Raw genomic sequence first — 13993 nt, forward strand, 5'->3', positions numbered from 1 at the left:
TCTACAGATCTTTATCAATAAGTAGTAACTAAATAATTATTAGAGATATTAAGGGGTCAATAATTCCATTTTTAAAGTGCCATGATCAAGTAATAGTCATGAAATGCTTACTCAGTACATAGAACCTACCATGAATAATTCTGACACAACCACTACGAAGAAGTCAAAGATGATTCTTACCTCCTTGTTCACACAATTGCTGGGCTAAAGCATCTTTGAAGATAATCTGGCCTTTGTGTGTTGCTGTAGCCCTGGAAATGAATAGAAAAAGGTTAATACAAATCTTGTAATATGTTTGGTGATAACAATGTATTTTAAAAACTTTTTTAAAACCCCATTTTTAAATGTTATGTTTTTTTTTAAAGTTCCTCTGAACAGAGATAAAAATGAACATTAGTCAAGGCTTAAACCAAGTCACCTGGGTTGAGAATTATCTTCTGATTGTTTTTACTTTGTAAAAATATGGTAACATTTGTGGGCTTATTCTGAAAACTACAGAAGTGAGCAAATCTTGGGTAGAAGAAAAAGTATGGAAAGGATGTTTATTAAAATTTATTCTTTAGGAGACCTTGATATAAAATGTTTCGTGGTGCAATAATGATATTAGCACTGGAGGAAGATGCTCTTAATGTACTTTTTTCTAAAATCAATAGTCACCATAACAGATTTGAGACAGAGAATTACATTTTTAAAGTTTTTTTTAAAGATGCCTATTTGGAGCTTTCATAATTACAAAGTCTGTCATAATAAAATACAGCTTTTCCCCACTGGGTCTAATTCACCACTTGAAGGAGATGTGCATCTTTTACCTCCTCTAATCAGAGCTGTGCACATGGATTGGTGAAAAAAATAACATCCTTGCAGCAGGTGTGTTATTCAACGGTTATAATAGGAACTGTCTTATTAAAGGAAGAATTATTTATGCTTTATATTTGAAGTGTTTTTCCTTAATAAAGATTCTTTTCTGGCACAAAAGGTATTATTTAAATGAATTTAAAACAGGAAATCATGCCTCTTTAAAAATTTTGATTTCAGAAAATAAGCCATACAAAATCTTTTTAATAGCTAAAATATATTAACATTAAATCTCATGTTTAGTTCTAGCCAAAACCAGCCTAAGACAAAAATAATTTGATTCAGCCATCACTTACTAAAGATGGATTATGGACAAGGCACTGGGCTAGGTCACAAAAGGCAACTTTTGGCCTCTGAATTTCCCCTCCTTATGTGCACCCCTCAGTCAACATCTTGCCCTTTGTCCAGCCCGACAGGACCTCATGGTCGCCCACATCCCCACTCTGGTCTCCAGGTGGATGCACGCTCCTCCTCCATGCCGCATACCTTTCTGATTTCTATCCCCCACTTAACTGTTACAAGTGTCAGTCCCCCAGGACGTGAGTCTCTGGAAGTAGACTGATAGACTAAGCCATGATGAAGTGTTAATGGGTAATACTGCTCCAAGCTAACATATTTCAGCTGTGAAACTGAAAATATTATACTTTAACACACACACACACACACACACACACACACACACACACACACAATGACACAGTAGTGAGAGTTTTGAATGGTGGGAAGGAGATATAATTGAAGAGAAAAATCACTGGGCAGCTTTCAACTCACACTATATGTGAAGTTTATAAGGGTAATCAGCCCTTGTTGCATATTAATCATTATTGAAATTACAGATAAACAGATGCTACCACTCTCCCTATATATTCACATATGTTTATAGGTTTTCCATTGCTTTTAGCAAGGTGAATGAGAGGGTCTAAATTTAGGGCCAATCTAAGCCATAAACATGACCCACAGACTCATCAATTACAAGCTTTATTTCTAGAGAGAACAGGGAAACTTGATTTACCTAAATACGTTTCATTATTCAAATCTCAATCAAGAGATTTTTGTTTGTTTGTTTGTTTTTGCAGTACGCGGGCCTCTCACTGTTGTGGCCTCTCCCGTTGCGGAGCACAGGCTCCAGACGCGCAGGCTCAGCGGCCATGGCTCACGGGCCCAGCCGCTCCGCGGCATGTGGGATCTTCCCGGACCGGGGCACGAACCCGCGTCCCCCGCATCAGCAGGCGGACTCCCAACCACTGCGCCACCAGGGAAGCCCAATCAAGAGCTTTTGAACTCACATATACTTCTGATAGCAACACGGCAATCAGAAATGTATAATCTTAATTTGACATTTACTTTGGAAGGGATATATTTTCTGAAATCACTAACCACCAAGAAAAGTCCTGCAACACACAATGTTTAAATAATTGTTCATTTTGGTTGTCTTCAGATTTTAAGTATATACTACTCCTACAGTAATATTTCTCGTTGGTCCACAAACTTATTATCATTGTGCCAGTGTATGCTCCCATGAACACACAAAAACCAAAGTATCCAATTAAAATTCATGTCACAGAGGTTTTACTTTTTCCCTGCATATCAGACATACTGATATATATCGGTCACTGCACAGCACCTTGTGAACAGTCCATACTGCTTCCCCTATTACTCAGTTTCTTGAGATTTAGAATTTCATTCATGCTCTTACTTCTTCTACTGTGGTTCAATGAGTGAATTTCTGAGAGCTAGAGAACAACTGAAACTGAAGAAACTTTTATCATCTAGTCAAAATTTCTTTAGCAGTGGTACTCATTCTTCAAACAAATATTACAGAACTCCTATATATGAACAGGGGAGCCCTGTTTGAAGTTGCTAGATTCCCTCTCCTCACCCAGCATGCTCCCTACCATCCACTCCCCAAAAGGTCCTGGTGCACTTCTCTGGAACACTTGGGAGTTTGAAGTGGAAGAGTTTGAAAACCGTTGAACTAGTCTAACTCTTTACAGTGTATGGATCAGGAAACAGAGGCCAAGGGAACACCTGCTGAAGGTCACACAGCCTGTTAATGGCAGATGGAACCTGATTCCAGGTCTTGATGCCAAGCCTTGGATTCTTCCCACCACATCAGCAGTTTTCAAAATGTGCTCCAAAGTGGTACCCAGGGGTCTCCACGGGAGTCAGAGGGATAGGCAGCAGGGAATGCTTCAGGCACCACTCATTCAACCAGAGCACCTGGTTCTAATACTTGTTCTAAGTATTTAATGTTGTTTGAAGAAAGGGCTCAGCAGTTCAAAACTGGATTGAGAAGCATACTATGTGCTCAATGTCATTCTCTGAAGTCTTTTGCTTGGGAAAAATAGAAGTAGTAATAATAATAATAATAATGTGACTGGTAGAGGTATATATAAGGCATGTATATATATATACATATATGTGTCATGTATATATATAAACCATGCATATATGGTTATTACTATTATAACACATATTATGAATTGAAATTGACCCCCTGCTAGGCACTGTTGTAAGGGCTCTACATAAATTAACTCAATTAATCTTGACAACAACACTTCTAGGTGGATACTGTTACCCTCATTTTCCTGGGACATAGATCTATTGTTTGATTTGCCTAATGTCATGTAACTGGTGCGAGGCCAGGATTCAAACTCAGGCAGTCTGAGTGCAGAGTCCTCACTTTTAACTGTTAACATTAAATTGTCATTGATCTGGTTCAAAGATGGGATGGTAGCTTGTGATGTCTTTTCAGAGGGAGAGCCTGCTTTCCAGCCCTGATCTTTAAATTCATGCCTCCTAGAGACTGTGTTCTCGACTCCAACTTTTCAGTGCATTTCTCTTGATCGCTTCTCCACAGTGTTCTGAGTCCTTGGGCTTCTAGTCAGCTCATTGCAGTTCCCTTTCAACTCTATCACATTTCCTCTATCAGCCCCCAGATCCCTCGCATCGCTCCTTTTCTCCACCAAATATAAGAGCGCTGGATGCTAACCTCATCAACATCACTGCAAAAACCCTGGAAGGATACACAGGACACACACACACACACACACACACACACACACACACACACGTGTTGACAGATAATCATCATGTACATCACTTTCTTTACAAACCTTTAAATCCCTCAGATCACATTTTAATATAAAAATGCCCAACCCTACAGTAGGTGCATGGTTAGTGATTTTAAGGGTCTGCGTATTAGTACCTTATCTTTGGGGAAGAAAGAGCAGAAGCCCAAGTGATCACCAAGAACATAAGTACCATTGCTTTTACCCATGAATGTGTCTGCTCTACATGCCCCAGGGTGTGACATGTCAATAATGGCAAGTCTACTTTGGACACATTTAGAGTTATGAAATAATTCATGGTGGTTTACTTACAGAAGCACAGTACTTACTTCAAATATTCTACAGAAATATATATTTATATAAATATATATTTAAATATAATATGTAAATATATAGTTAAAATATAAATATATAAACATAAATATATACATTTAAATATAGATATAAAAATATATTTATGTATTCAAAAATTGCTAAAGTCACAGTAACTCAGAGTCAAAAGTCCCTAGAGGTCATGTCCTCCAATTTTTAACCTATAATATATTTTTCTTTTGTTATAATAAGACAGCTATGGTATATGGTGACAGGCCTTATTTGTTCTCAGAATTATATTATGCAATTTATAGCTCTCTTTTAGGAGGAGGTGTATCAAATTTGTGGTGCTAATAACTATGTTAGTACTACTTGTACTTAATTTTCCATAATTACCAGTAATTTTTCAGAAGAGTTCAGAAGCTATCCTCATTGTTCACTGTCCTGGGGAGTAGACCAAATTTCTTAAATAAGCTTCTAATAAGTACTTATCTTCCTGGGAGATGCATAGGTTTCTAGAGCAAGTTTGCCAACAAGAATCCCTATTAAATAAGTAATTTTAAAAGTTAGGGGGGCTGTTATGATCTATCATTTGAAAAGCTCCATAGATTCTGCCAAATGAAGAAAGTTCATTATGATCACCATATTCAGAGCTTGAAATAGGCTGAATTTAAAAGAGCACACCATATTCTAGTTTTGTCTGAACTCCTAGAGCAACTGTTTGCCCAAGCCATTTAACAACAAGTATGTATTGTAATGAGGCACAAAGCTGAAGCTCACAGTCCCTGGAATCAGAAAGACCAGCGCGTGGCCACAGTGAGCTGCCGCTAACAAGCTATCTGTCTTCGTACTTCTTTATTCACTTGAGGCTTCAGATTCTCTATATGAGGATAGGCTTAATAATAACAGTTATTATTTAAAGACAATAATATTCACTCTTCTGATACTTACACAGTCTCTCTACCTAAACAGATTTCAAGCTTCTGGAATAGTAGGAATAATTAAAATTATCTCCCACAAGGCACCTGTCATAATGATTTGAACATGTAAGGGTATCAAAACTATTTTTTCAGCTCACAATTTGCTTCTATTGTGCAATATTGCCATCCAGTTTCCAAAACAGGACTAAAAAGGGGTTTAAATGTAGTTGCTACAATGCCTACCCAAGTGTACTGTTTCGTTACTTCATCAATCAATTTGCTCACAGATTAACCTAAAGAATCATTTTTAAACCTAGGACGATGTGCTTTACATCTCCAGTGGTGGGTTACTTTCCCACTTTTCTCCCTGATTTACCAGCGAGGTCTGATATGTTACTGTGTCCCGTCCATTGACAATTGTAAAGGCATTCATCTGTCAGCAACGTGACGTTAATCTAGTGTAATATCAGCGTGCCTGTGCCGACTACCCTCCAGGAAATGTCAATAAATATGTGGAACATGGGAAAAGAGAGAGGCGGTCCAAGTTTTGTCAATTTGATCTTCAAAGGAATCAATTCACTTACAAAGATTCTTGACCCCTTTTCATCAGCAAATTACTGTACCTTCTAATTAGGTTGAGGATTTAGCTTGACCGTTATTAAAACAAGAAAAAAATACCAAATTATTTAAAACATGTAAAAAGGAGTATTGAATAACTTCAGGGAGAAATGATTTTTATATTAAACTCTCAACTTAAACCACGTCAAGGCCATTGCAAAATGATAAAAAATTGTGGATGCTTTCATAATGCTTTTGCTTTTCAAAGCTTTACTGGGCTCTTTGTTTTTATAATTACATCTTTTATTCCTAAGTCGTAGCATTTTCCTTCTGTCAAATGTATAAATACTTTCTCTCCCTCCAAACAAAAATTTCAGCCTTAATGTTTTTATGTGCTTATCCAATAATCACAAAGTCTCCACGTTCTTAAAAATCACCAAATATATGAATTTATGCTATTTTCTGATTAAGGTATAATTTTCATCAGTAAAACAAAGAACATATAAATGAAATAATTCAAATAGGGCTAGTAAGTTAATGGTTAATGGCAACCATAATGGTTAATCCCTTTCAAGAGACTCAGCAGAGCTAACTACTCAAATTAAGATGTAGTATGTTAATCAAAATAAAACCAGCTAGTTCTATTACTTTGGGAGGTAACTTAACCTCTCCTGATTAATTTCCAGATTTGTTTAAAAAAATAGTAACAGATGATCTTCAAATTTCCTATAAGTTCTAAACCTCTATGATTCCATGATTCAAGATTAAGTGAGCACATATGAGCATGTACACACCCACACCCACACCACAAACACACACACACACACAAGCTAGCTGCAGCCTCTATCGAGAGGAGTGCTTCCCACAATCACGTGGCACAGGTCACAGGTAACGGTGTGCTACAGCAAGCTTGCATCAGCTCATGAGAGCTTGTTTTTTACACAGTTATATTTTTATTTTAATGTGCAATTTAATATATGTGTGTGTGTATAAATGGGTTTTGTACGTATATAATATAACTACTGCAGCTATATCCCCTAACTCATGTAAAAATATAAACTTTATCCTAGTCATTCAAGTAAAAAAAGTGAGTCACAGACTTACCTCCTCATTCATCAGCAAGTTCTGTCAATTTTATTTATTTACTCTCCAATGTACCCTTTTTCTCCATCTCCACAGCCATGTTTTAATTCAGGACTTAATAATTTGTCATCTGATAAGCTACAACACTCTCTTGATTGGAATCTCCCTCCAGATTCACCCCCGTGCCAAAGCAGCTTTCACATTGTGCCAGTTTTCTTTCTAAGATTGCTAGAAATCCTTCTGCAGCTCTCCAACACTTAAAGGAGTCTGTCAAATTCCTTAGAATGGCCGAAAAGGTTCTTCAGGTTCTGGTCCCTGCCTGTGTATCCAGCCTCACCTCCCACTGTACCCTGCAACTTAGCCACAGAGTAGTCTTCACGAGTTCTAGAATGCACGATTTATTTCATGCCCGCCAAATTTTGTATGTCCTGTCCCCTGTGCGTCGAAGTCTCTTGCCAAAAATCTTTTATTCATACTCTAAAATTTATGCAGGAATCTCTTCCCCTTACAAAACCTTCTTAGATCTCTCAGATAGCATTAGACACCTTCTCCAAGGATAGCACAGCCTATTTCCTTAGTTCTGACATAGAAGCTTCCTAATTTAAGGTGATCTGACTTGCAGCCTAGCCCTCTCTTTTCACAGTCATTCTTATCATAAATTGAAACAACATGGTAAGTAGCAAACACGTATTTATGACTGCCTAACAACCTCAACTAACACAAAATCAATGCTGATGCCTTCCAAATCCACCAAGACAAGCGTCTACAATCCACAGTAAAAGGTTAATTCTATGGAAAATTAATCAGATTAAAAAGGAATTGATTGCCTGAGTATATGATAAGATGCTATGAATCCACATATCTCTGAACCTGGCAAGAATTTTGTCAAAGGCATTGTCTGTCTTTGAAATTTTAACAACATGCTTAATTGAAACATTAAATAAGGAACTTTCAGTGCAACAAACGATGCTTTTATCTATTCAAGGAGAGAAGCAGTTGGTCTATAGTCAGATTTCTGGGGTGGAGTACTAGCACTGATATATAAGAATGAAATATTTTTCCAGAAAATTTAACAGGAAACCATTGAAAAGAAAAATTGTTGTATATAGTGGGAGTTTAACTTCCATTAAAAAGTGAGCAAGGCGTAACTAAAAAAGATTCCATGAATGATCTTCCTTATCCAACATTTGTCATTCAAAGACTTTCAGAAGCATTCTGCATATTGAATGAATAATGGGAATTCTCCAAAGAGTGAATTCCAACTTTAAATGTAGTTTGAAGTTCCTTGGGAAAAAAAAAAAAAAGAGAGAGAGAGAGAGAGAGAGGAAGGAAGGAAGGAGGGGGGAAAGAAAAGAAAGAGAAAGGAATAGGAAAAGAAAGGAAAAACAAGAAAAGGGAAAAAGAAAAAGGCAAAAAAAGTCTGGGCTTACAAGAAAAAAGCCATTTTCTCTACAACTAACATTAGATTTAGCCCATGACAAAAAATTCTCCTAAAGGATATTTACAATATAGATTTTAGATGCTTTGCTTTTATATATAGTATTTTTAAAGGTATGCATTTGTATTTTATTTCTATACACAATTTTGATATTTTTAGTGTGTGAAAAGAGATTTCAGGAATGAAAACCCAACTGATAAACTTAGGAGTTTGAATTGAGATAGTCTGACATGAGACCAGGCCTAAAATCCTAACTCCTTTCCTCCTTTTGATAACTTTTCCACAACAATTTTATGTTTCTGATATCTGGGAGCATCTTACTATACACATCAGAAGAAATTCATCAGCTTCCCAGAAGAGATGTGGGTTGTGATGTGACCACCACTGCCTGCATATGTGGGAATTTGGCAAAATATAGATGGTCTATGTTCATCTGGCAGTTATGTTCATCTGTGGTGTTGTATGCACTCAACCAAATGTAATTGAAACCCTGATTTTCACTTATTTTCAATAACACTGGTATGTGATACTGCATTGAAATAAAGAATAATCATTTTGGTGAAAAAGCACTGATAGTTGCAGGGTATATAACACGAAAGAGAAGCAAACATTTACCACTGGCAGAGTTTTATCCTTTGTTTGCTTTGTAAATCAACAGCAAAGTGGATTTAGGGAGGGAAGATAACCTCTGAGCAGGCAAAACTATGTTTTGTTTTGTCAGTGTGCGAAAGGATTGCTCTCAACAACTATTAAAAGAAGTAGAGAGGCAGAGGGGCTTCCCCGGTGGCGCAGTGGTTGAGAGTCAGCCTGCCATGCAGAGGACACGGGTTCGTGCCCCGGTCCGGGAAGATCCCACATGCCGCGGAGCAGCTGGGCCCGTGAGCCATGGCCGCTGAGCCTGCGCGTCCGGAGCCTGTGCTCTGCAACGGGAGAGGCCACAACAGTCAGAGGCCCGCGTACCGCACACACAAAAAAAGCAGAGATGCCAAACTTCTCAGGATTGATCACAGAATTTTAAAGTAAGGGAAGGCTGATAGGACTGATTCATGTAGCAAGAAGGATTATAGCCAGGTGCCAAACATCTTCCAAAGCTCCCAACTCACATGCTACTTTTAAAAAACTGAATGGAGGAGTGCTGTACACCAAAATGAAGGACTTTTTATTGTCTAAATTCTAAATAGCTTGAGTTTTATCGAGAATTGTTCTGGTTCAGAAAACCACAAGTACAACAAGAAAAGAGGTACAACTTTGGTTAATAAAAAGATCATGTTCTGTCTGCCTCCACTAAATAATTATTCACAAACCCTTAAGGATTATGAATTTGATGAGGTGCTAAGGTAACAGCCTGCTTTAGGTGCTCACATTTCTTAGTCTGGCCCTGTTGACATATGATAGGTGCTCAGCAAATATCTTTTGAGTTAATTTGAATTGTGTCTTCTGTAGTAGGCTACGTGTACACTAGGCACAGGAATTTTTGTCTATTTTTTTTTTATATTGTGTTCAGTGCTTGACATATGGTAGCCATGCAGTAAATGTTCATGGAATACATGAATGATTAGTTTGCATTATGATTACTATACAATGTTAAACGCTTTAATAAGTAACCATAAATTATTGCATAAGAAACACTTTGAGAAAGATGGTTAGGTGATAATAATAGATCGTCAAGATAAACATTATTATAAGCAAGATTTATCCCAGAATCAGAAGATGTGAGTTGGCACCACAGCTCAATGGTTTATGTTGACCCCAGACGGATGTTTATTTTTTCAGAGAGGACTTAAAAACGTGCACTACTTCTTGTTCAGGGCTGTGGTGAAAATCAGAAGAAATCAACTCCATGAAAAGACTGTAAAAAATGTGAGGAATTATGATGATGACGTTCTGTCATTTTGGAAAATATTGGCACAAAATTGAAAAAGAATTACAAAACATATATCCCATAGGAAAAGTCGCCCCCTTATCCTCCAAAAAAAAGGGCTGTAAACTCTAAAATGTTTTATGGCTGTGAGAAAGCTGATGAAAGCTCTAATGAAGCACAGAATTTCTAACTTAGTTAATTAATCATAATGAATTAGAACAATATTGGTGTATTGATATAATACTGATATTCTTGTAAACTCCTGCCAAATTACATACAACGGTTACTTTGGAGGAAACAAGTTATAAGGCAAGCCTCTATCATAGGCAACCGTATTTAGTATTTTTTTCTGTCCTAAAAATAATTTCTGTGTATTATGAAAAATTTAAAATACAGGAAAGTATTAATGTGAAAATAAAATTACTCATATTCATGCCTAGGAGAGATAATCACTATTAACATTTCAGTAAACTATATATACTCTTCTAGTTTTAAAAATTAGTTTATGAATATAAAGATTTTTAGAAAATTACTTGCCTAGAAAGTAGATTTCTATTCCTTTATACTTAATATTTATTATAAATAGTTCCTATACCATTAAATATTTTTAGAACAAGATTTTGATAGGCTAAATAATATTCCACTCTATGGCCATATCATAATTTATATATTATACTATTGTTGGAATTTTGTTTCTGTTTTTTAATATTTTAAATAATAAAATAAATAACCTTTGATCATATCTTTTCTTTTTACCTCCCATTTTACTGAGATATAATTGACATGTAACATTGTATAAGTTTAAGAATGTGAAAGGTATTAATTTGATACATTTATATATCGCAAAATGATTACCACTAGCGCATTAGCTAACACATCCATCCTGTCCATAATTAACATTTCTTTTTTATGGTGAGGACATTTAAGATCTATTCTCTTGGGCTTCCCTGGTGGCGCAGTGGTTGAGATTCCGCCTGCCGATGCAGGGGACGCGGGTTCGTGCCCCGGTCCAGGAAGATCCCACATGCTGCGGAGCGGCTGGGCCCGTGAGCCATGGCCGCTGAGCCTGTGCGTCCGGAGCCTGTGCTCCGCAGCGGGAGAAGCCACAAGAGTGAGAGGCCCGCATACCGCAAAAAAAAAAAAAAAAAAAAAAAAAAAAAAAAAATCTACTCTTTTGGCAACATTCAAGTATATGATACAGTATTGTTAGCTATAATTGCCATGCTATACAAAGACCCCCAGAACTTGTTAATTTTGTAACTGGAAGTTCGTATACCTTGACAAATATATCCCCATTTCCCCTACTCCCCAAACCCCTCGTAACCACCATTCTACTGTTTCTCTGAGTTTGACATTTTTAGCATATCTTACATTTTAAGATGGATTTCCAAGACTGAGAAAACTAAATTAAGGGCACAAACAGGAAAGCCATAATTCCAAACAGCATTTAAGAAAAGGTACATGTCCCCATCAGCGTCCTAGAGAGCACCCATCCCACAATACCTCTGATGGCAACGAGCATTATCAGTCTATCAGTTTTCATTTCAAAGGTGTCACGCTACTTTAAATTTCCATCCCACTGATTATTAGTGAGGATACTTTGCATGTTTGTTGGTTACATTTTTCAGCTTTGAGAATTATATATTCACATCCTTGCCAATTTTGCTATGGGTTTTGTTTTGTTTTGTTTCATTTAATTTTTTGGCCACGCTGCATGGCATGTGGAATCTTAGTTCCCTGACCAGGGATTGAACCTGCACCACCTGCAATGGAAGCATGGATTCTTACCCACTGGACTGTCAGGGAAGTCCCTTTTCTGGGTTTTAATGTTTTTCTAATTGATTTACAAGGGCTCTTTAAATGTTAAGGCTATTAATTCCATGCTATATTTGTTGCTAATATTTTTATGCAGTTTATAGTTAGTCTTTTACTGTCTTTATGATTTTTTTATTTTTAAAAGTTTAAAAATTTTGTGTAATCAAATCTTTCAATCTATTGCCATCTAATTTTTTCCGGCGTTTTCATGCTTAGAAGCTCTTTCCCATTCTAAACTCAGTTAAATAGATGCTTGCATCCATTTTCTTTTGGGAATTCTTTCTACTCATCTGGAATTTATTTTAGTATACAGCCATTCAGTGGGGATTTAAAATATTTTTTCATTTATTTAAAAATGTCTTTACATATTTTATTGAATAATCTTTGATCAACCTATTTATTATGGAACCTTTTCTATATTGTGTTTTCAGCATATATCAGAGTTATTTTCTGAAATATCTATACAGTTCCATTGATGCGAAAGCCTTTGACAATTTTCCACACTAAATAATTTCCACACTAAACTCAATTACATGGATAGACTAATCAGGGACTTGGGAATAATGTATTCTCATGATTTCTGACTTGATCAGAAACAGACAATGCTTTTATTAGCCATAATTATAATCATGAAGAGGAAATGCACAGTGAAAACTTCAAACCCACAGTTTATGCTTATTTCTAGTTGTTAAATATCAGTTGATTCAGGTATTTATAGGGAATAATTCCTATGGCAGTCTGAGAATACAGACTTGTCAGTTGCGCATTTATGTGAGTGAAAAGGAAGTAATCTGAGGAAAACTTAATAAATCTGACTCATTCTCTAGAAATATTGTATCAGAGAGTGTCTGGAATTTAGACATAAGGTATAATATAGGGGGCTGAAAAAAGGAAGATGGAGAGAAATGTCTGGCATGAAGAACTGGACTGCCACCCACTTCCTTTACTTTATACACATTATCAAGAAATTGAAAACCAACAAGGCTAAAGAGAGTATCCTGAAAGCTTCCAGAGAAAGGAAATAAAAGAACTTTCAAAATAAAAAAAGAATTGCATCATTTTCATGCACTCTATTACAGCACTAGAAGCTTTCAAAATTTTCAGAGAGTATTACTTTTAATCTACAATTCTATTTCTAGCCAATCTGTCATCAAAAGTAAGGATCAAACATTGTACCTCCCATGTATACTTTCTCAGGAAGAAATTGAGAAAGTGCTCCAGAATAAATGACAGAGTAAATTAACAAAGAGAAAAAATCATTAATCCAGGAAAAATGAAAAGTTGTTCAAGAAAGAAAAAATTATAATATACCACTTGGTGCTGCAGTGAATAATATTTATATAATTATTGATTGAAACACTGATGACTGATTTTATGAACTAGGTGATATATTTATATGAGAGGATGTGGGGGATAAAGTTGTGTGTTTGGGGGGTAATGATGTAAAAGATGTATATCTTCGTCTATCACAATGTGAAGTAACTTGATTTAAGTATAATATTTAAAAATATAGATACGAATACCAGAAGGAGCAGCAAAAAATGATTACAATGACTTACTCTGGGAGCGCTACCAAGAGGAGTAGAGAAGGAAAGTCTTCCTTTTTATTATGAGACTTTTCCTATTACATAATACTTAAAACTTTTTTTGTCAAAACAAAATTTAATTTAAAAAGAAATTAGGGGCTTCCCTGGCAGTGCAGTGATTAAGAATCCGCCTGCCAATGCAGGGGACACATGTTCGAATCCTGGTCTGGGAAGATCCCCCATGCCATGGAGCAACTAAGCCCATGTACCACAACTACTAAGCCTGCTCTCTAGAGCCTGTGAGCCACAACTACTGAGCCTGCAAACCACAACTACTGAAGCCCATGTACCTAGAGACTGTGCTCCGCAACAAGAGAAGCCCCTGCAGTGAGAAGCCCGCGCACAGCAACCAAGACCCAATGCAATAAAAATAAATAAATAAAGAAAAAAAGAAAGAAAGAAATTAGTATCAAAGCAAGCAGAAGGAAGAAAATAATGAAGATTAGAGCAAAAAATGAATGAAAAATAGAATAGAAAAACAATAGAAAAAAATC

At 36.4% G+C, this 13993-nt stretch overlaps 1 protein-coding gene across 1 annotated transcript in view; it reads right to left on the reverse strand.

Moving 5' to 3' along the window:
- The window catches only part of RELN (reelin), a 539216-nt gene that overhangs the window by 310421 nt on the left and 214802 nt on the right, over positions 1–13993 (reverse strand). Inside the window, exon 4 of the mRNA XM_059074483.2 lies at positions 181–251. Coding sequence (XP_058930466.1) covers positions 181–251 — 71 coding nt within the window. The remainder of the gene's footprint in view (positions 1–180; positions 252–13993) is intronic.

The sequence above is a fragment of the Kogia breviceps genome, chromosome 9, assembly GCF_026419965.1.
Source record: "Kogia breviceps isolate mKogBre1 chromosome 9, mKogBre1 haplotype 1, whole genome shotgun sequence".
In the NCBI taxonomy this organism is placed as follows: Eukaryota; Metazoa; Chordata; class Mammalia; order Artiodactyla; family Physeteridae; genus Kogia; species Kogia breviceps.